General features: G+C 38.6%; 1 protein-coding gene across 1 annotated transcript; it reads right to left on the reverse strand.

Annotated features, from left to right (window-relative positions):
• Positions 1-8842: 8842 nt before the first annotated feature.
• Positions 8843-18312, reverse strand: AARD (alanine and arginine rich domain containing protein). The gene is made up of 2 exons (XM_069081326.1): positions 18061-18312; positions 8843-9223 (listed from the first exon to the last, which is right to left on the reverse strand). The coding sequence occupies exons 1-2, from the start codon at positions 18310-18312 to the stop codon at positions 9080-9082; spliced, it is 396 nt and encodes a 131-aa protein (XP_068937427.1). The 3' UTR covers positions 8843-9079.
• Between the last annotated feature and the right edge of the window lie 1794 nt (positions 18313-20106).

Consider the following 20106-nt stretch of genomic DNA (forward strand, 5'->3'; position numbering starts at 1 on the left):
CTATATTTTTCTTTTTATGAAGTTACCAGAAAATTACCTGGAGCTGTTACCACATGCTTCTGGTTGCCTTCCTAAGGATAGGGTAGTGGGGGAGGAAAAGGGGAAGCGGAACCCCAAGCCCACACACAGCAAAGAGACAAGAGGAGAAAATCCAGGAAGCACCAAATGATTACCCCTGGGTCCCTGCATCACTTGGTCATTCTTCATCTGTGTTGTGCTCTGACCTCTCCCTCACACTGCATACAATCACAGAATTTAAAAATTGGAAGATACTGAAAAGGTGCTGCACTAAAACAATACTATGTTTGGAATCAGAATCTCAGTTCAGACTCTACCACTCACCTTGGACAAATTATTTCTACAAAATGAGAAAAGTTGCCTAGGTGACTTCAAAGGTTCCTTCTAGTCCTAATTCTATGCTCCTATGATCCCTTTCTTCACACCTATACATTAACAAGAATCTCTTTTACACCCCAAAATAGTTATTCTCTAATTGCTAAGTTTTCTCTTACATACTTAAATTCTCAGTCTTTCTTACATCCCAGAGAAGTGTAATAGGAGTAATTGGTTACCCTTTCATGTTTTAATTATTTGTCAATGTATACTTATGAGTGCTGGGGTAGCTAGGTGGTACAGTGGATAGAGCTCTGGCCTTGGAGTCAGGAGAACTCATCTTCATGAGTTCAAATGTGACTTCAAGCACTTACTAGCTGCATGACCCCAAGAAAGTCACTTAACCATGTTTGCCTCAGTTTCCTCACCTGTAAAGTGAGTTGGAGATGGAAATAGTAAACTACTCTAGTATCTTTGCCAAGGAAACCTCCCCCCTCCAAAAAAAATGGGGTTATAGAGAATATGAAATGGCTAAACAACAAGCAAAAACATTTATGAGTCTTTTGTTTTAATCATTTCTTCTGTGGTGAAGGAAATAATTAAATACCTGCCCTATTCCTTATATCTAATATTTTGTACCTTGAGTAACTTTTCTAGAAGAGATCCCTGTTCATTCCTTTTGGGAAGACACTAGACATGAACCAAAGCTAAGCCTTTTTTAGAAGTTTTCCTCAGAAATCTACACTAGGGTGAGTGCATAATGAGCCAGAGAGTTTAAGAAAAGCCTGCCTACTCTTTAGGAGATCAAGCTTCCACAGGGATGAACCCTGGTTCACATGAGTCAAGAACGAAACCCCTTTGTGACAAAGAGATTCCCTGCCCCCAGACTGTGGGTTAAAACAAAAATCCAAAGGATCTGTCAGTACTAGACCAGAGTGGTATATCTATATAGCATTCCAGGGAATTGGACCAGAGACAAACTCTGTAGACCACATGGAGAGTCCTGGGGCAGCTAGGTAGCACAGTGAATAGAGCACCAGCCCTGGAGTCAGGAGGACCTGAGTTCAAATCCAGCCTTAGACATTTAACACTTATTAGCCATGTGACCTTGAGCAAGTCATTTAACCCTAATTGTCCTGCCCTCCCCCCTCCAAAAAAGCAAAAAAAAAAAAAAAGACCATGTGGAGAGTGTTGCATGCCATAACAGAGGTCATATTGCATATCTATTAGGAGAATCTTCCATTTTTCTTGCTTCTACTGCTTTCCTCTGGATCCATGGGTTAGAGTTCACTGCCTAGAGATCTATGGGGAGGTTACTACCTCAACTGCCTGGATGGAAATATTTTCTTAGCCATGGCATGGACGGTAAGATTGCAGTTTTGAGTTTGTAGGACCCTAGGTTTAGGAAAACTAAAATAGAAGAGATACCTGAATTCAAGAAGATGAGTTCAATTCTTAACTCGGATACGATCTATGTGACCCTGGGCAAGTGAATTCATAACTCAGTTTCCTCATTTGGAAATTGGGGGTAATAATAGTGCTGACCACACAAGATTGTTTTAAGAACTAAATGAGATAATAGTTGTAAGGTATTTTGTATAAATGCTATGTAAATATTAGCCATTCTCCTTAATAATTTGCAATGTTTGGGGACAAATGAATGCTCTAACAAAAGCATTCCCACTCATCTGGAAGGTACTCAAGGCTAAGAACAAAAGGTCAGGGCAGTTCAAACCATTTTAGTTGTGGTTGTAAATATGACAGGTTGATACTACCTGTCCATGAATCTACTGGGCACAGTGATTCCCTCCACAAAAGTGATGTCATGAACCCACCTCTCAATGGTGGGGAGATGTTGCACTGGAAAAGACAACTTTTTTACCCGTGCCCCGAATAGGTACTCAGAATTTTAACACTTAATCTGATTAATTCTGATTTCATGCAACAAATACATTCTAAACTATAATTTGAGAGTGTTTTCCTTTGGTTCACACAAGTTGGAAAAAAGATAAGAATCATATGGAATGGGGGCATGGAATCATATAGAATGGTGAACAAATTTGTGATTAAATTTATGAAATACTATATGCAGATGAATTTGCAGTCACGTAAAAGGTAACTGGACCCAGGTGGGAGGCAGGTGTTTTTGCATCAAGGAAAACTTACTATAGTTATAACATCAACTTCTTATACATGGAAGAAAGAGTTTGCTAGGGCCAGCCAATTATTAAATTCTCAATGTGAGCATTTACACCTCAGAAATCAGCAAACTTGCAAACCAGGCTTGATTTATTGTTTTCTGTCGATTGTGTAAACTTAAGAAAACGGTGGAGAAAATGTTAGTAATGCAGATTAAACATTAAACTATATTGTGCATTTTCAGAGAGCTGATTGTTAAACAGTTATCAAACCACCGCTGCATGGAAGGTACTGAAGAAATCCCATACCCAAAATGTGGGCTCTTCTATTTTACCCTTAGCTCTGCATACTAAAGAGAAAAAATATAAGGTACAAATCACAGAAAAGATAAACAAGTAAAAAAAATTCTTTGTCCTTAAATATCTGATAGAAATTTGCAATCTGATAAAAAAAAAATCTTGCCATCTTGTAGGAAAGTTTAAAATGTTGACTGGAAAAATTCAAGAGTCTGATGAAGTTGTGCCTGATTTGAGGGTAGCCTGGGTTCAAATCCTGACTCTGCTACATACTACCTGTGGGACCCTGGTCAACTGACTTGATCAACCTGGTCCTTTATTCATCAGGGTAAGGTGGGAATCCTCGATCAATTAATGAAGTTCTGAATTCAACTTGAGAGGATTATATAATATGAGCCCAGATGAAGGGCACCTCCCTACAGAAAGTGTGAGCACAACATGCTTTGGCTCCTGAGTGAGAGTCCACAAAACTCCTTTGTTCCTAGTGACTAGGGTTACTTCTTGGTGATTGGTTGGCAAAAGAATGAACTCTTATCAAAGGCATATAAAACGATATCTCTCTTGAACTTTCTTTTCACATTGGACAACATAACACCATGCTTCAGAGCTGTCCTGTTCCAGAGAAAAGAATTGCATACCAATGCATAGTCTCTCCTCATCAGGAAATGGAAACAGCTACCTTGGGGCAGAGGTACATGGGAGAAGAATGTGCTTGTCTCTGGCCTCAGAGGAAAGACACTGAAAGGAATTTCTCAGCCAAAGGGATGACAACATCTAGGGCATCAAGAGATTTTCCTGCATTAGACACATGGCAGAAACTTAAATGTGGTCTCCCTTGAGCCCACACAGGAGGAATCCTGTAACAAATATTATGCCTATAAAATTATAATAATAATAATACTTAAAATTCTCCCTACCTCCCAGGGGTTGTTATGAAACAACATGAAATAATAATGATATCTGGAAAGAACTTTGCAAACCTTAAAGTGATACCTAAATGTTATGCATTCATGAGATTGGCTTGGGAAGGGAGCTCATTGACATTGTTTCCTGGACTTCAACAAAGAAGCAAGAATTTTAGTTCACTAGGGAATATGATTCTAGAATCTGGCCATCTATCTAGGAAGAAAAAAAAAAAAGGATTTCCTAGACAGGGCCAGCCTTGAGGCGTTGTCTTGAGTAATCTCAAATTCAAGGGTTTTCCGGTTTAAGATTTCCAAGATCAAAAATTCAGATACTAAACCTTACAAGGAAAGATGATTTCTTGAAACAACATGCCCCTTTAAGAAAGAAAAGAATTGGTCCTATATTTCCTGAGCAGCAATCTTCTTGGCCAGCAAGTTATTCAGACAGTGCAAGTTTGATGGAAAGTTGGTAACTCAGAAACCCCAAAGTATATTTGCCTTCTAGGGGGAATCTAAACTCCGGGTGATACAGTAATCTAGGAGAGACTATGTAGAACCTTGTGGAAAAGCTAGGGATCACCTAGAATGTCAAAGAATTGCTTTAAAGGCAACCCTAATTTTAGTGCCCTTGTAAGAGGAATTGATGGGCTATTTCAGTGTTTTATGTGTTTATCTGTTTATGGGCTGCTATAGACTAATTGTGTCTGCAGTCGACTACAATAAAAGCTGTCCTACCTCCATGTATTATTTCTTGAGTGCTGGGATCCTGTTATTCACATTTGGGGAAACCTAGACATGGGCTAAACCTTAGCTATGTTTAGAGATCTTTGTATAGTTACTTCAGAAGGGTGTAATAAGCCAAAGAGAAAAATTGGCCTTCCAGGATTAGCCCCTAGAATCATGCCTAATCTTTCTGATGGGGTCAGAGTCTTGCAGGAGACTTTTACCACATGTTATATCTATAAAATGGTAATATGGATATTAGAATCTCTCCCTGTCTCACAAAGTTATTGTGAAAATCAAATGAGATGAAATCTAGGAAATATTTTGCAAACCTTAAAGTGATATGTAAATATCATTCACTCATTTGTTTATTCGTCGGTTTACTTATTTATTAGGTATAAGAGGCCACATGGCTTAGAGTTTAGAGAGATGAACTTGGAGTTAAAAAAACAAAACAAAACAAAACAAAACCTGGGTTCAAGTTCCATCTCTGACTCCCACTGATTGTGTGAACCTGGGCAAGTCAATTAACCTTTTGGGGACCTAGGCAACTTTCTACAACAGTAAGTAACAGGCCAATTGCTAATTTACACTAATAAACAATGTTGCTCCATCAAGAGTTCCCTGAATCACTGAAATCATAGGTCTGGACCCAAAACCAAAAAGTAGGTAGTTTATGATAGGAAAGTAGAGGTGTATGTTCTGGTTATTTTAACTGATTCTTTTCTTGACCACAACTCCACTTTTTAGAGCTGGAAGGAACTTTTATCTGTTTCACAACCACTGTCAACTAGGTGTTGCAAAAAGTGCTATTATATAGCAGGAAACACACAGACTGGAATTTCTCTGCTACAGTTGATTTCTTCCTGTCCCTCCCACCGCCAATTAAAGAGTTGAAAGAGAATGTATCTTCTAAGAAATCTAAACACCCTACTTTTCTCACTAAACTACTTGATCCCCTCTTGTGGCTCTCTGTGTCCTCCCTCATCTTAAACACTTTCTTTTCTTCTTCTTTTCTTGAAGGACTAACTGCCCACAGGGCACCATTTTGATTACAATGGCTTTCCCTTTCCTCACTCTCCCTAGTCCCCAGATGGTAGTGGCTTGATTCCTTTTATCTCCCACTTCTTTAAGAAGTTCCTCTAGTTTATTTAAAAAGCAGCTCAAAGGAGAAAAAGTTAACAGTTGAAAGTACATCATTTGATTTCCCTACTGCCTCTCCACATTATAACCCTAAGATCACTAAACAGATGAAAACCATTTACAAGAATTTTTTTAAATGAAAGGAAATTCATTTTTCTGTTACTAGAATTAAAGAGAACATGATTCACTACAAAAGTCACTTAATGGTAGAGTACAGATCGAAAACTTAAAATAAGTAGAGTGCTCTGAAGAAAAAGCTTCCATTGTATTTCCATGTTGCTGGGTTCATATCACAGGCTGAGTTCCCTGGCTGGTGAAGCCACGGCAACAACATACAGTAGACCTAAGATAGGTCATCCCTAAACAAAGGAAGAGCATTAAAACAACAACTTTCTCTACCAGAATTATAGGGAAGTTCAATATGAGGCATCCTTTTTTTAAAAACTTCTCATTCATAATGAAGAATGGTCCCAAAGATCAGATCATACACCATACCTCCATCTTACATTATTCCTATCAATAGACAGTGTAGGGACCACAAGGGCAGAATGTTGGATACATTCTCATCTAAGGCAGTCATTGTAATGATTTTTTTTCCTCCTTCACTGTTATTCTTTGTTATATGGGACAGTATAATGGGGGGAGGGAAGGGCGGAGGGCATACGCAGAAATGACTGTAATATTTTTAAAGGCATTAATGAAACTATTTTAATGATTTTTTCCACACCAGAGTACTTGAATCCCAAAATACAACATAGCATCAACAAAGTCAAACTGTAGATCTGAATTACTTTACATTCATTATTTATGCATCCACAAAACTGATCGCCTCTCATGTGTTCTAATCACAAAGATCTGTACATGTTGGCAGCAAAGCAACCAACTGTTGGGAAAGAAGCTACATGTTTTACTGAGAATCATTTCTTGGAAACTACATCAATTGTTTTAATAGGGAAGAGTTGCTAGAAACTGGGAGACAGAGATTTATAGTCTATTCTTTGAATTAGGATTCATCTTAAGAAAGATCTCAGTTTATCTAAAGAATGGCAATGAATTTCTTCGAGCCAAAAGGTCATAAAGTAATTGGCAGACTAGGACAGGTTCTCATCATCTTTGTGCCTCTAAGGAGCCACGTAATCCATCAATTGGAATTTGATCCACTATCTTATTCTTAGAAACCGATTGCCATGGGCAAATAGTACATAGTAATGCATCCATTATACAGGTGAAAAAAACTGCTAGCTCTGTGATACAGTGGATAGAGTGCTGAACATGAACCTGGATGCCAATCTTGCTACACTAGTTGTGTGACCAAGAGCAAACTATGTAACTCCCAAAGCCTGTTTACTTGTCAGAACAATAGGGATAATACAATACCTTGCTCACAATAGCTTTTTGTGAGGCTTAAATGAGATTTTGAGATATAGAGCACACTGAAAATACTACATTTATTGAGAAATAACACAACTTTTAGGGGCGGCTAGGTGGAGCAGTGAATAGAGCACCGGACCTGAAGTCAGGAGAACCTGAGTTCAAATCCGGCCTCAGACACTTAACACAAAAACTATCCTTGTGACCTTGGGCAAGTCACTTAACCCCAATTGCCCTCCAAAAAGAGAGAGAGAGAGAGATAAAACAACTTTTAACATTAAAAGAGTGGTACGGTGGATAGAGCACGAGGCCTGGAGTTAACAGGACCTGAGTTCAAATTCAAATTAGCTGCTATCTTCTAATGATGGACAAGTCACTTAATACCTCTAAAACTGTTTCCTCATCTATAAAATGTTGATAATCATTTTGTTGTGATAAGAAAGGTGCTTTGTAGACTGAAAACACTGTATGTATTTGAGCTATTATTATTAAAAGAGAAAGATGATAGTTCTTTCTAGTCATCCTGGAGAAGACCCCAGGGGCTATCTCATGGAAGATGGATTATATTTAGAATTATAAAAATCATTGATTAAGAGCTAGATTGAGGTCTTAGAAGCTTCATAGTCTAACTCCTCATTTTACAGATCATAAAAGAAAAGTGATGCTCCAGAAGATTAAGTGACCTGCCAAAGGTCACCCAGGTAGTTGCAGAACTTGAATTCAAACACACATCCTCTTGCTCTTTCAAGAGAAATGGATAGAAGTTGCAAAGAGTCCTCTTTAAACTATCATGAGAAAAAAATGACTAACAACTAGAACTGTCCAAAAGTGAAATAGGCTGCCTCGGGAGGGAGTAGGTTTTCCCTCACTGGAGGTTAGAGGCTAGATGACCATTGGCCAGATTTGTTATACCTTGGATACTTTGGCGGGTATGCTTTGATTGAGATGGACTCTGTAGTCCCTTCCATATCTAAAATTCTGTGATATGAGCATCACCATTATTGTAACTGAGGACACAGTTACTAATTTAACATAGTTGTGGTGACTGCCAAATCTTTACCCAGGCATAATAATTAGAGTTAGAGTAAGGAAGGGAGGGAGACAAGCAGGCAAGAAGGTAGGAGAGAGGAAGGAAAGGAGAGGAGTGGGAGGGGAGAGGAGAAAAAGGGAAGGAAAGAAGGAAGGAAGGATGGAAGGAAGGGAGGGAGGAAGGAAGGAAGGAGAGAAGGAAGGAAGGAGGGAGGGAAGAAAGGAGGGAAAGAAGGAAGGAAGGAGGGAGGGAAGAAAGGAGGGAAAGAAGGAAGGAGGGAAGGAAGGAAGGAAGAAGGAAAGAAGGAAGGAAGGAAGGAAGGAAGGAAGGAAGGAAGGAAGGAAGGAAGGAAGGAAAGAAAGAAGAGGGAAAGAAGGAAGGAGGGAAGGAAGGAGGGAAAGAAGGAGGAAAATAAGGAAGGAAGGAGGGAAAGAAGGAAGGAAGGAAGGAAGGAGGGAAAGAAGGAAGGAGGGAAGGAAAAAAAAACAGATAAGTGAGCCAGATCTGTTTTCCATGACCTTAAGACACTATTTTTATCACCAGTTAGTGTTAAATTTATATATATATTCTAAGTGTAGTTTTTGTTTATTGATATGTGACTTTTTTTTAATAGAAAGAGGTATTTAGGCTTATGGACTTCCTTTGATTTCTCAAATTTAAAACTGTTTCATCTTTTTTTATGGAAAAGCTCCACAATAATAAAAACAATGCAGTATTTTAAACATGTGTTTTACATATTTTTTCATTCAAACAGAGGAAATATTTTGATTCTCTAAAACGTGAAGTTATGAATGACCAACTACAGGGGACACCGTATGAGATAACCTTGGGCAGCTAAATTAGCAAAAGATAAATGAAACCAATAGGGGATACTCGGGGAAAGAAGTCAAAACAGTACCATACATGGATCACATTCTCTTTTTCTCTATTTCCCATGGAACCTTTCAAAACCTTTCAGAATTTTCTCCACATTGACTATTGATTTTCTTTTTCCTTTCATTTTCCCATCACACCTTGTTATATTCTTCTACAGAATTTAGCTGGGAAGCTTGTGCATCTTTTTCAGGATATTTGTGTCAGAATTATTTGTGGAAAACATATTTTGTCTTTGGGCTTTATGTCTCCTAACATATACTTTATTATTCTGAGCTCACAGTGATCTTTCCAAGAGTTGGACATTCAGAAGTTGTGGACAGTTCGTTTTCAATCTTCAATTGCTGCATTTCCAAGTTTAAATCCACCAAAGTTCTGGCGAGCTGCCAGTTCTGGAAGCTCATCTCCAACTAGGAAAGGAAAAATACACAAAGGGGATTTTATTAGCTGAAGATAACCATCAAGAAGAATGTCAATGCAAGATGAATAAGGAGTTTGTGAGGAAGAAAAATTAAATGGGCGTTAAATTCGCTGTTCTCTTTACTCTTTAGTTACATCTTTCTTACTGGCTATAAAATGAACTTTCTATATCAACCAAGAATGGTACAGTGGAAAGAACATTTGGATTTGAAGTCAAAGGATTTGGGTTCAAGCTTACCTCTGTCATTTACAATCTGTGTGACCTACAGTCAATCTCTCTCTTTAATTTCTCTGTCTCTGTCTCTCTCTGTGTGTCTCTGTCTGTCTGTCTCTCTCTCCTTCTTTCCCTCTCTCTCTCTTCACCTTCTTTTTCCATAACCCCTCTCTCTAAGCCTTTACTTCCCCATCTATAAAATGACCTTAGAATTCTCTTCCAGCTCTGAATTTATGATGCATGATCCATATGAATCACTTCCAAAGTGATAGTGAAATTAAAGCAAAAGTAACTGATGAGCAAAATTGTTAGTAATGAGTTTTTATGCATGGAAAACCATTTTCATACAATGTCATGTGTCCAAATATAAATTCATCCATTCTTATAGGACCAGAAGATAAATGTCTGGGGGTTACCTGAACATTCAAACTCTAGAAAGATACACAGTAGGCATAAGAGAACACATATTACTATTACATATTTACTAACATATCACTAATTACATATTACTAACAATAGCTATCAGTTTCTTTATCTGCAAAATGAGGGTTTGTAATAGGACCTACCTTCCAGTGCTGTTGTTAGGTTCAAATGAGATGATATTTGTAAAGTGCTTTGTTAAATTTAATGGACTATATAAAGGCTAGCTATTACTACCACCACCACTATCATCATCATCACCATTGTTATTGTTGTTGTTGTTGCAATGCTATAGGAAACCAGTCATGAAAACAAGAGATAAATTTGTTTAAAATAATTCGTGACAATTAGGAGTAGGGTTAACTAACTAGCTATCACCATCATCATCATCATGCAAGAAGTAATGTAAAAGACATTGTCACAGATACAGACTACAGGAAAGGAAGAGACACAGCCATGTAGAAAAAGCCATGATTAACAGATAGGAAGCCTAGTTTTTGTGTGTTACCAGTGAAATTTTAAAAGGCCTCGATAAAGAACCCTTGAGCACAAGGTGAATGTTCTCTAGAGGACTTAGGAAAGGTTATGTACAAGAATCTCATGGAATGAGACAATATGAATGGTTTCCCACTTGCACAGAGGAGGCAGTACCCATGTTACATAATTGGGGGTCCATGCATGTTTCAAAATACTTGTTACTTTGATGCTGTAGTAATGTAAGTAGCTCCCACTATTCAGTGAAAACACAACTATACCTTAGAGTAGTTAGTAGTTCTCAAACTTTTTAGTCTCAGAATTCCTTTACAATCTTAAAAAATTATCAAGCACCCCAAAGAGATTTTGTTTATGTAGGTCACATATATCAATATTTACCATATTAGAAATTAAAACTGATAAAATATTTATATATTAATTCATTTTAAATAACAATAATAAATGAATTACATGTTAAAATAAATAACATTTTATGAAAAGAAGCTATATTTTCCCCAAAAAAATAAACTATAGTGAGAAGAGTGATACTGTTTTACATATTTCTGCAGATCTCTTTAATGTCTAGCTTAATAGAAGACAGCTGGATTCTCATATCTGCTTCTGCATTCCATCTGTTGTTTTGGTTGAATTATACAAAGAAAATTTGCTGTTAACACAGATATGTAGTTGGAAAGAGGAGTACTTTAATAGATAAATAATGTATATGTTTTATTATGGAAATAATTTTGACTTCATGAACCCTCTGAAAGCGTCTTGGGGACTGTCAGGGGTCCTTGTGCAACACAGATATCTGCAGCCTTAGAAGAAAATTTATAGATATCTAAACTCACGCAAACACACTCACACACATACAAGGGACCCTACAACTAGATGGCACAATGGATAGAGGACTAAGCCTAGAGTTGGGTACATCCAAGTTAAAATTCAGCTTCAGACACTGGCTGTATAACCCTGGGCAAGTTACTTAATCTCTGTTTGCCTCAGTTTCTCAACTGCAAAATTAGGAGACTAACACCTACTGCTGTCATTATAATAAACGCCATTGTTATGAGGAAAATTGGGATAACTATTACCTGTCAGAGTAATTGTGAAGATCAAAAGAGATAACTCATGAAAAGCATTTTGTAAACCTTAAAATTCTATGCTAGCAATTATTATTAGCTCAAGTCCCATCCCTGGCACACGCTAGTAAGTTAAGCCTGGATATGAGCTCAGTTCTTCCTGGCCCCAGACCCAGCACTCTATCCATTGTCCTGCTAGAATCCCATTTGATTCAATTCAGTAAACATTTATGAAGCACTATTTGTAAAGCACTGTATTAGATTCTTAGTGATCCACAAAGTGCAGATAAGACAGAGTACGTAGAGACTCATAGAGCTTGTCATAGAATGTAGTGTTCTATCTAAATACATGAAGCAGCTATAGTAAATGATGAACTCAATGACCTTAAAAAAAAAACATGGAAAGACTTGCACAAAATAATGAAGAGCTAAATGAGCAGAACCAAGAGAACATTGTATACAGTAAGAGCAATATTGTTTTAAGAATGACTTGAGTGAATAAGTCATTTTGACTATTACAAACACCCAAATTAACTAATAAGACTATATAAAGAAAAACGCTATTTGCATCCAGAGAAAGAACTGATAGATGTACAGAATAATTTTACATATGTATATCTATTTGTGTCTAATGGTAACCATCTCTAGGATGGGGAAAAAAGGGAAGAAAAAAAGAAATAAGAAGAAATTTACATGATAATTTTATAGTTATCCCTTCCACATTGTCAGAATTAGGGGTGTGGTGCCCTCAAGATCTGGAAAATCAGGGTAAAATTTTTTGGCCCTCCCTTCGTACCAGAGAAGTCATAATTGTTATGGTATTAAAAGATAAAATATGTTGATATGATATAATACTCTACATATATTTCATGCACTTCTGAGTTTCTAAACTTTTTTCTGTGTCATCTGCTGGCCTTCATGTGTCATCTGCGGCTTCCACAAAACTCCTCAAAAATTTCCATTTAATTTCTTATGCTGTGACATGATATATCAAAACCATGACAGGGAAAGACAATGAGGAAGGGATAACTGTGTTATATATTTAAAAGAAATAACAGATTGCATATAATAAATTTGCAGTTTCATGTGCAATCATCTTTTTTCATTATATTGTTATGGAAATGCTTATTTTGTTCCATAACTTAAAAATAGACAGACAGACAGATAGATAGATAGATAGATAGATAGATAGATAGACAGACAGACAGACAGACAGATGATAGATAGATAGATAGATGATAGATAGATAGATAGATAGATAGATAGATAGATAGATAGATAGATAGATAGATAGGCAGATAGGGCAGCTAGATGATGCAGTGGTTACAGTCCTGGGCCTAGACTAAGGGAGACCTGAATTCAAAGCTAGAATCAGACACTTTTTAGCTGTATGACTCTAGCAAGTCACTTAACCTCTGTCTGCCTAGGTTTCTCATCTGTAAAACTGGGAAAATAATAACACCTTCCTCCCAGGGTTATTTAGAACATAAAATGAAATAATATTCATAAAGCACTTAGCAAACCTTAAAGTACTAAATAAAGGCTATTATTAGAAATAACTATGTATTAGGAACCTATTTTTTAAAGCCATGTATTAAACACCTATTAAGTACAAGGCAATGAGATAAGTATTGGTCATACAAATACAAAAAAAGAAACTCCTTGCCCTCCTTGCTAGCTTTCCACTGAGGCATGGAGATAGCAGGTGCACAGATAAGTAAATACAAGAAAATTTGAAGAGAAAGAGAGAGAGATCATTAACAGCTGAAAAGATTCAGGGTATCTTGAACCCTGAAGGAATATATAGATTCTAAGAAGAAAGATCAAGAGGGAATTCACTTCAACCTAGAGAACAGTATGATTTACAAGTGTGCAGACCCAGGAAATGTAATGTTGATATCAGAGAATGTAGTCATCCAGTTTGTTCAGAACTGAGAATGCATAGAGAGAAGAAATATGAAACAAAGCTGCTAAGGTAGATTGGAGTCAGAATGTGAATGGTCTTAAATATCAGGCTGATACAGTTATATTTTATCCTAAGGGCAACAGGAACTGGTGAAGGTTCTGAAAACAAGAGTGTCATGGTCAGACTCGTATGCCTTTTGGCAGCTGTGTGGAGAGACAAGGAATTGGAGAGAGGAAAAATTGGAAACCAGGAGACCAATTATAGTAGTCTAGATGGAAGAGGATGAAGCCCTGAACTAGGACAGAAAGGGCAGATTAGGAGGCATGAAAGACAAGACTTGACAAATAATTGAAGGGGGGTAGGTATGAGAGTGGTAAGGGAGAGGAAAAGTTAAGAAAGTTTCTGAGGCTTTAAATCTAGGTCTCTAGGAGGATGTAGTGTTGGAAAAGGGAAGAGGAAAGTTTGGAAGATGGGCAGATTTGGAAGGGAAGAGAAGGAAAATGTTTTGGAAATGTTAAGTTTGATATTCTGACAGGATATCCAAGATGGGGAAGGACACAGTCCAATAGACAGGTGGTAATGTGGAACATGAGAAAGATTACGGCTGAATGTGTAGATTTGAAACACAGGTGTGGAAACATATTTGCATTAAAATAATGATTAAAATAGCTATTTCAAGCAATGAGATGGAGAATCAGGGAAGAATAATGGGACTGTCATACATCAGTAATGGCAAAATTGAGATTAGATAACGTGAAATTGCTTGACATAAATCAGCATAATTGTGTGACTCTCCTCCCTCCAGTTGTGTCCAGTAACATAGAGAAAGAAACAGAGAATGTATATGGTAGGTTGGAGGACTAGAAGGATGTGAATAGCCGTAAGACTAGATGGCAAATAATTCAAGGATGGAGGTCAAGGTATAGTTGAACTGATGAACTATAGATCAAAATTGTAAAGAGATGAAGCCAAGCCAGAGAAGGTGTGATAGATTGTGAGAACAAAGGATAAAGGGACTGAAGGTCATAGTATGAACAAAAAGTTGGTTTATGAGGAGTGAAGCACAAGGAAAGATGGAAGAATAGGTGACTATTATAAGACAAAAAGAATCTCATAGTTCAGAAAGATAGAACTCACATTGACGTGGATGATTGGCGAGACATACTTATAAGAACCCTGATGAGTAAAGACATAGTCCATGAGAGGTGAGGTGGATGAGGTAGCTGGGTGTCATATTGAATAAAGTGCTGAGTTTGAAGTCAGGATGACCTGAGCATCCCATCCCAGACAATTACTAGCAATGAGAGCATGGGCAAGTCACAAATTCTCTGCCTCGGTATCCTCATCTATACAATGAAAACATTGAACTCCACAGCTTCTAGAATCTCTTCTAGCTCTCGTGATCCTATAAACTAGAAGTCCTTGATATTTGAGGGGAATATCAACATGCCTATTGTCCCCTCAATACATGTCCCCCTCGTATACAACATGTATATGATGAAGGCAAGGGTAGAGTTACAAAACAAAACCGCTACTCAGGTATTGAATTACCTAAGAAAGATGATCCGAAAAGCAAAATCCAACAAATGGGTTTTAATATTGATTTTTAAATTAGAATAGACATTAAAAAATCTACAAGTAATTTGCAAAATCCATTTTAGCTATTAGTCTCTACTATCTTTTAAATCTTTCAAGGAGAGGTGTTCAATCATTTATTCAACAAACACTTATTGAATGCCTATTATTTGCAAAGTGCTAGTCACAAGATTGCAATATTTTAGTTTTAATCCATTTATATCCCCAGTGTTTAAGCATCCCATTAAATTGGTAAAGCAGTACATATTTATAGAGTATTGATGCAGAGCCCAGAATTTATTAGGAAGTCAAGACAGAGAAATCATCAGGTTTTTCATTGATCCCAAAATTGTTTATTGCTATAAAAAGCTCTTGTTTTCAACACCAATGAGCTCTCACTGATGCTATATGGCTGCAGGCCATGGAATGTCATCAAAGAATTAAAATGACAAATAAACCAAAGGACAATGTATGATGGCGATAGCATGTTGGCAACTATGACCTGGGCATGAGAAGAAATGAAGAAAACATTATTGGGGATATGTATTACTGGAAGAAATGAGCTGGACATGTAAAAATACATGACAACAGAGAACCAAAGTGGCACACTGAGACAATTGAGATAGTAAAAGGAAAGTAGGGACTCTATCTTGGGTAGATCCTCCATGGAGAATGTATGTGAAAGTGTGATTAAGAGTCATAAAGGATACAAAGGTATTGGAGGAGCTAAAATCTAAACCAGCAGAGGGAATACCATATCACTGAAACCAAGGCTCTATTCAACCATATTTCCTGCTCAGAAAATACTCCAAAAGCAAGAAAGAAGAACCAAAGCAAAAGTTCTAAATAACCCAATAGTTGGGAAATTACTCCCAGAAGAAGTTTATTTGCAAATAGCAAGTTAATCTTACAAACGTTTCAAGTGAATGAGCTGACGTCCAACCCACTTTCCCATCAGGCCAAACAAAGCCTATTTCCATAACATCAATTACCTGTACTGCACTGTAGGCACTGCCCATAAAAATTGGCTATAATGGCAACTTCTAGATAATTTGTTTCTCCTGAGATGATCATTTGTTTCCTACTCAAAAAATGTCTCTCTGCTTTCTTAACTGCTCAGAGATCCACAAAGAAAATCTGGTTTTCTCTAAATAAGGTTTTCTATAAGAATATTGTTGTGATTTTGGACACAGCCAATCATAATAATAGCCCTGAAGTTCATAAGATCATAGAGTCAGTGCTGGAAGGAATTGCAGACGTTCTCTAGTCCAACTCCCTTCTTTTCTTTTCTTTTCTTTTCTTTTTTTGGAAGGGGTAAGGCAGGGCAATTGGAGTTAAGTATCTTGCCCAAGGTCACACAGCTAGTAAGTGTTGTGTCTGAGGCCACATTTGAACTCAGGTCCTCCTGACTCCAGTGCTCTGTTCACTTCATCACCTAGCTGCTCCCAACTGTCTTATTTTCCATCTATAGAGACTAAAGTCAGAGACATTAAGTGATGTGTCCAAGGTCATGGAAGTAGGCAGAACTAGGATATTAACCCTGGCCCTCTGATTCCCAATCTAGCATTCTTTCCACTGTGCCATTTGCCCTCCCTATTGCACAAAAAAGAAAAAGTCTAAAAAGTGTTTTTGAAATAAGCTGATGAAGAAACAACTTCTGAAGCTTGTAATACCATATTATTTGATGGAGAAAAGCACCATTTTGCTAAGTAGAATTCCCCAGTATTGCTCAATAAGCATTCATTAAGCATCTACTAAGTGCTAATAGTACAAACTATTTAATTTAGGTACCTACTAAGTGCTAATAGCCAGAGGTATAAAGACAAAAATCAAATAGCTGATGGCCTTAAAGAATGTATTTTCTATATGGGGAGAAAACTTACCTAATTATATATAGAATGTCTACAAGGCCCTAGGGAGAGAGAGAGAGAGAAAGGGAGAGAGAGAGAGAAGGGGGGAGGGGCACTGCCAGCTAGATAGTCAGACAATTCAACATTTCTGTTTGAGCTTCAGCAAGGATGCTTTGGTAACTTTCTGTACTCTAATTTGGACCAAAAAGTAAATCTGAAATATTTGATCTATTTGTTAAAAATATTTTATCTCCACTACTGAAAAGGGGAGTGAATGTTTCCACTGAAGATTGGGGAAATAGCCCTATGTCTTTAAATTATTTTCAATTTTCCAAAATATTACTCTAAAAGAAAAGAAAGAGGATGAGTTTGACTCAAAGTCTTCAGCGTGCAGATGACCAGTCACAATCATCACTAGCGGGACAGTCCCCAATGCGTTCACAGGATCAATCATAGATTGAGAGCTGGAAAGAACCCTAAAGGCCATCTAGTCTTTTAACACATGAAGAAACTTGGGCTCAGGGAGGTAGTGACACCCAAGTTCACCCAGGTAATAAGTATCAAAGGTGGTATTTGAATCCATATTGTGGAAATGCTGTTTTCTGTATTGTACTAGTACTGAGGTTTATTTGTCATTTGAATCTGGATCTTTCAGCCAGAATTAATCATTACCAAAAGTAAAGGCAAAAACAAAACAAAACCTCACATGGTGCAGTAAAAATAGGAAGACCCTCGTTCAGGGGTGGGGAACCTGTGGCCTCAAAGCCTGACGCCGCACTTGAGGACCTAGAGGGCCACCTGTAACCTCGAGGCTGCAGGCTCCCCACCCCTGCCTTGGTTCAAATCCTGGTTCTGCCCTATTTGTACCTGGTGAGACCTCAGGCAAGGCACAATTTCTTTGATGTCCTCAGTGTTCTTAAGGAGGGCATTCAATGCCTACATTTCCTTTCAGCTCTAAACCTATGACCCTTTATAATGTATGACTAGAGAACTCGCAACCTGTCAGGAATATAACCAGGTAGTTGTGAATCTTTCTACCATTTTTCCTTTCAAAAGCTGAAAGATGGAAGAATGGGTGAGGGAAAATGATTGAAGGTTCTTTGGGATGTTAACCTGTTGACTGAATGCTCTCCCACACCTCCCAACAGCGCTCTGTCTCAGAGTCAAATGTACAAATAATAAAGTAAAAGTTAGGAGAAGAGGTGAGTTCAGGGAGGCAAGAGAAAGAGGAATAAAACGGAGGGGTCAACTAGAAGGAAGGCAAGAGGCAAAAGTCTCTAGCCCAGGCCATCTTGGCAGGGCTCACCAGTTCTGCCCGCAACCAAGCAAAGGCTCCATCTATGTGCGCCCAGCGCAGCTCCTCCTGCACGGCAGTGGTCCGCCACCCAGAGCGTTCCCAGGATTGCTGCGGTTCCTGTTGCTGCTTCCCAGGCTCCCATGGCAGCAACGGGACGTCCTGGTGTGAGATGGGGCTGCGGAAAGCGCTCCGAAGCCTCCTTTGGATGTCCTCCAGCAACAAACTGGACGCAGCGTCCTCCTCCTGAGCTTCTGCATTCATGCCTCCTTGCTAATCGCCAGAGGAGAAGCCGGGAAGAGGAGGGCTAAGTGGTTTCCTTCCAATGCCCGGACCTCCCTTCAGTCTGCTCCGAGTCCCAGGGCAGTGCTACCTTCTCTAGCAGCAAAGGAAATGTCATTGTTAGCCTAAGTGGAAAGAAGAGAAATTCAGTCCCACCTCCAGCTCCCCCTTGCTCTCTGTCTTTCATCGTAGCAATTAGGTAGGGGTCAGGTGGGGGAAGGGGCCTCTTTGTAAATGTCCCTCTGGGAAACGATAAGCCCTTTGCAAATGTGGGACGCTATTGTTTCTTCCCAGCTTAGAAAATCTCTATCTGTGCAGCCCTTTGCCACCCCCTCCTCCTCTTTCCCGCTCTTTCATTGCAGAGAAAGGACATGTGGGAAATTTGAGAAGAGGGATCAGCTAGGTAACCTCTACTTGCTCCCTTTGGAGTGTAAGGCTAAATCACTCCGTTTAGAGAAGAATGCCTGTACTGCATAAGGCACGGAAAACTGAATAGCCCCTGGTCTATAACTGCTGCGAGGTTTGGGACAGAAAAGAACTTTTTTTTCAAGGTGACAGTCCTAGCTGACATCCTCATTTGCAACCTGACTCAGTTTACTCCTGCCTTTAATTATGGGTTTTCCCCAAAGTTTCATCTTTGGCTTTTCTTTTCTTCTGTCCTTTCTTTCCCTCACTTTAAAATCTCACCCTCATAGATTCAAACTTTTGCCTCTAACTCCAAAATCTACAGGATGTCCTACTGGGCTTCAAACTCAACATGTACAAAATTAAGGGGGATGCCCATCAATCGGGAAGTGGCTAGACAAAACATGATATATGAATATAATGAATACTGTTGCCCCCTAAGAAATTAACAAAAGGATGGAGTCAGAGAAACCTTTGAAGACCTGTATGAACTGATGATGCAGCATGAAGTGAGCAGAACTAGATCAACTTATACAATGACGGCATTGTAAAGACAAGTAGTTTTGAAAGACTTAGAACTTCCATTGACTCAATATCCGACCACAATCCAAAGAAGGAAAGATGAAGCATGCTATCTACTTCCTGACAGTCTAATGGACTCAGGGTGAAGATTGAGACTTATTTTTTGGACACTGTCAATTCTGGAATTTGTTTTGCTTAACTCTGCATGTTATTCAAAAGAGTTTTCTCTTTATTTTTGTTGGGCAGGGTGTAATAGTAAGGAAATTTGAAGATCCATTTGTATTGCCAAGCTAAGAGGTACTTAGCACCTAGTTTCAAAGTAAGCCTCTGTTAAAGAAACAGAAGGTATGATCTCCTGTTGCTGTCATAACGGGAAGGGGCTGAACAGGGAGGAGCTATACCATATTTAAGGAAGAGCACAAACTGGACAGCCAGAATTTCCTAGGGTAAGTATCATGGAGGCAGGGCAGCTGCTGCTGGACTAAAGACTGAAATAAGAATTGAGAAGAACTGAGAAGAGGAATGAGAATTGAGAACTGAGACAGAATTTCTTGGAGCAAGCCACGTGGAGGATGGATAAAGTGATTTTCATTTTGAGAATGGAGCTTATGGTGCTGAGGACTTCCGAGGGCCAGCTGGAGCTGCTGAAGATTTCCAAGGGCCAGCCAGAGCTCCTGAGGACTTCCAAGGGCCAGCTGGAGCTGCCAAAGAATGAGGAAGCATGACTGTGGTGCTGGTACTTTGTACAAATGTTGTTGTGACTTTGTTAATGTGTATGAATGTTCTCGTGGCTTTTTTAAGCCTTGTCTTCCCAGGAACAGAGACTGTGAAGGATTTGAGATGGACTGG

The sequence above is a fragment of the Petaurus breviceps genome, unplaced genomic scaffold, assembly GCF_028583685.1.
Source record: "Petaurus breviceps papuanus isolate PSGF00001 unplaced genomic scaffold, PetGlider_PUasm1.0 98, whole genome shotgun sequence".
In the NCBI taxonomy this organism is placed as follows: domain Eukaryota; kingdom Metazoa; phylum Chordata; class Mammalia; order Diprotodontia; family Petauridae; genus Petaurus; species Petaurus breviceps.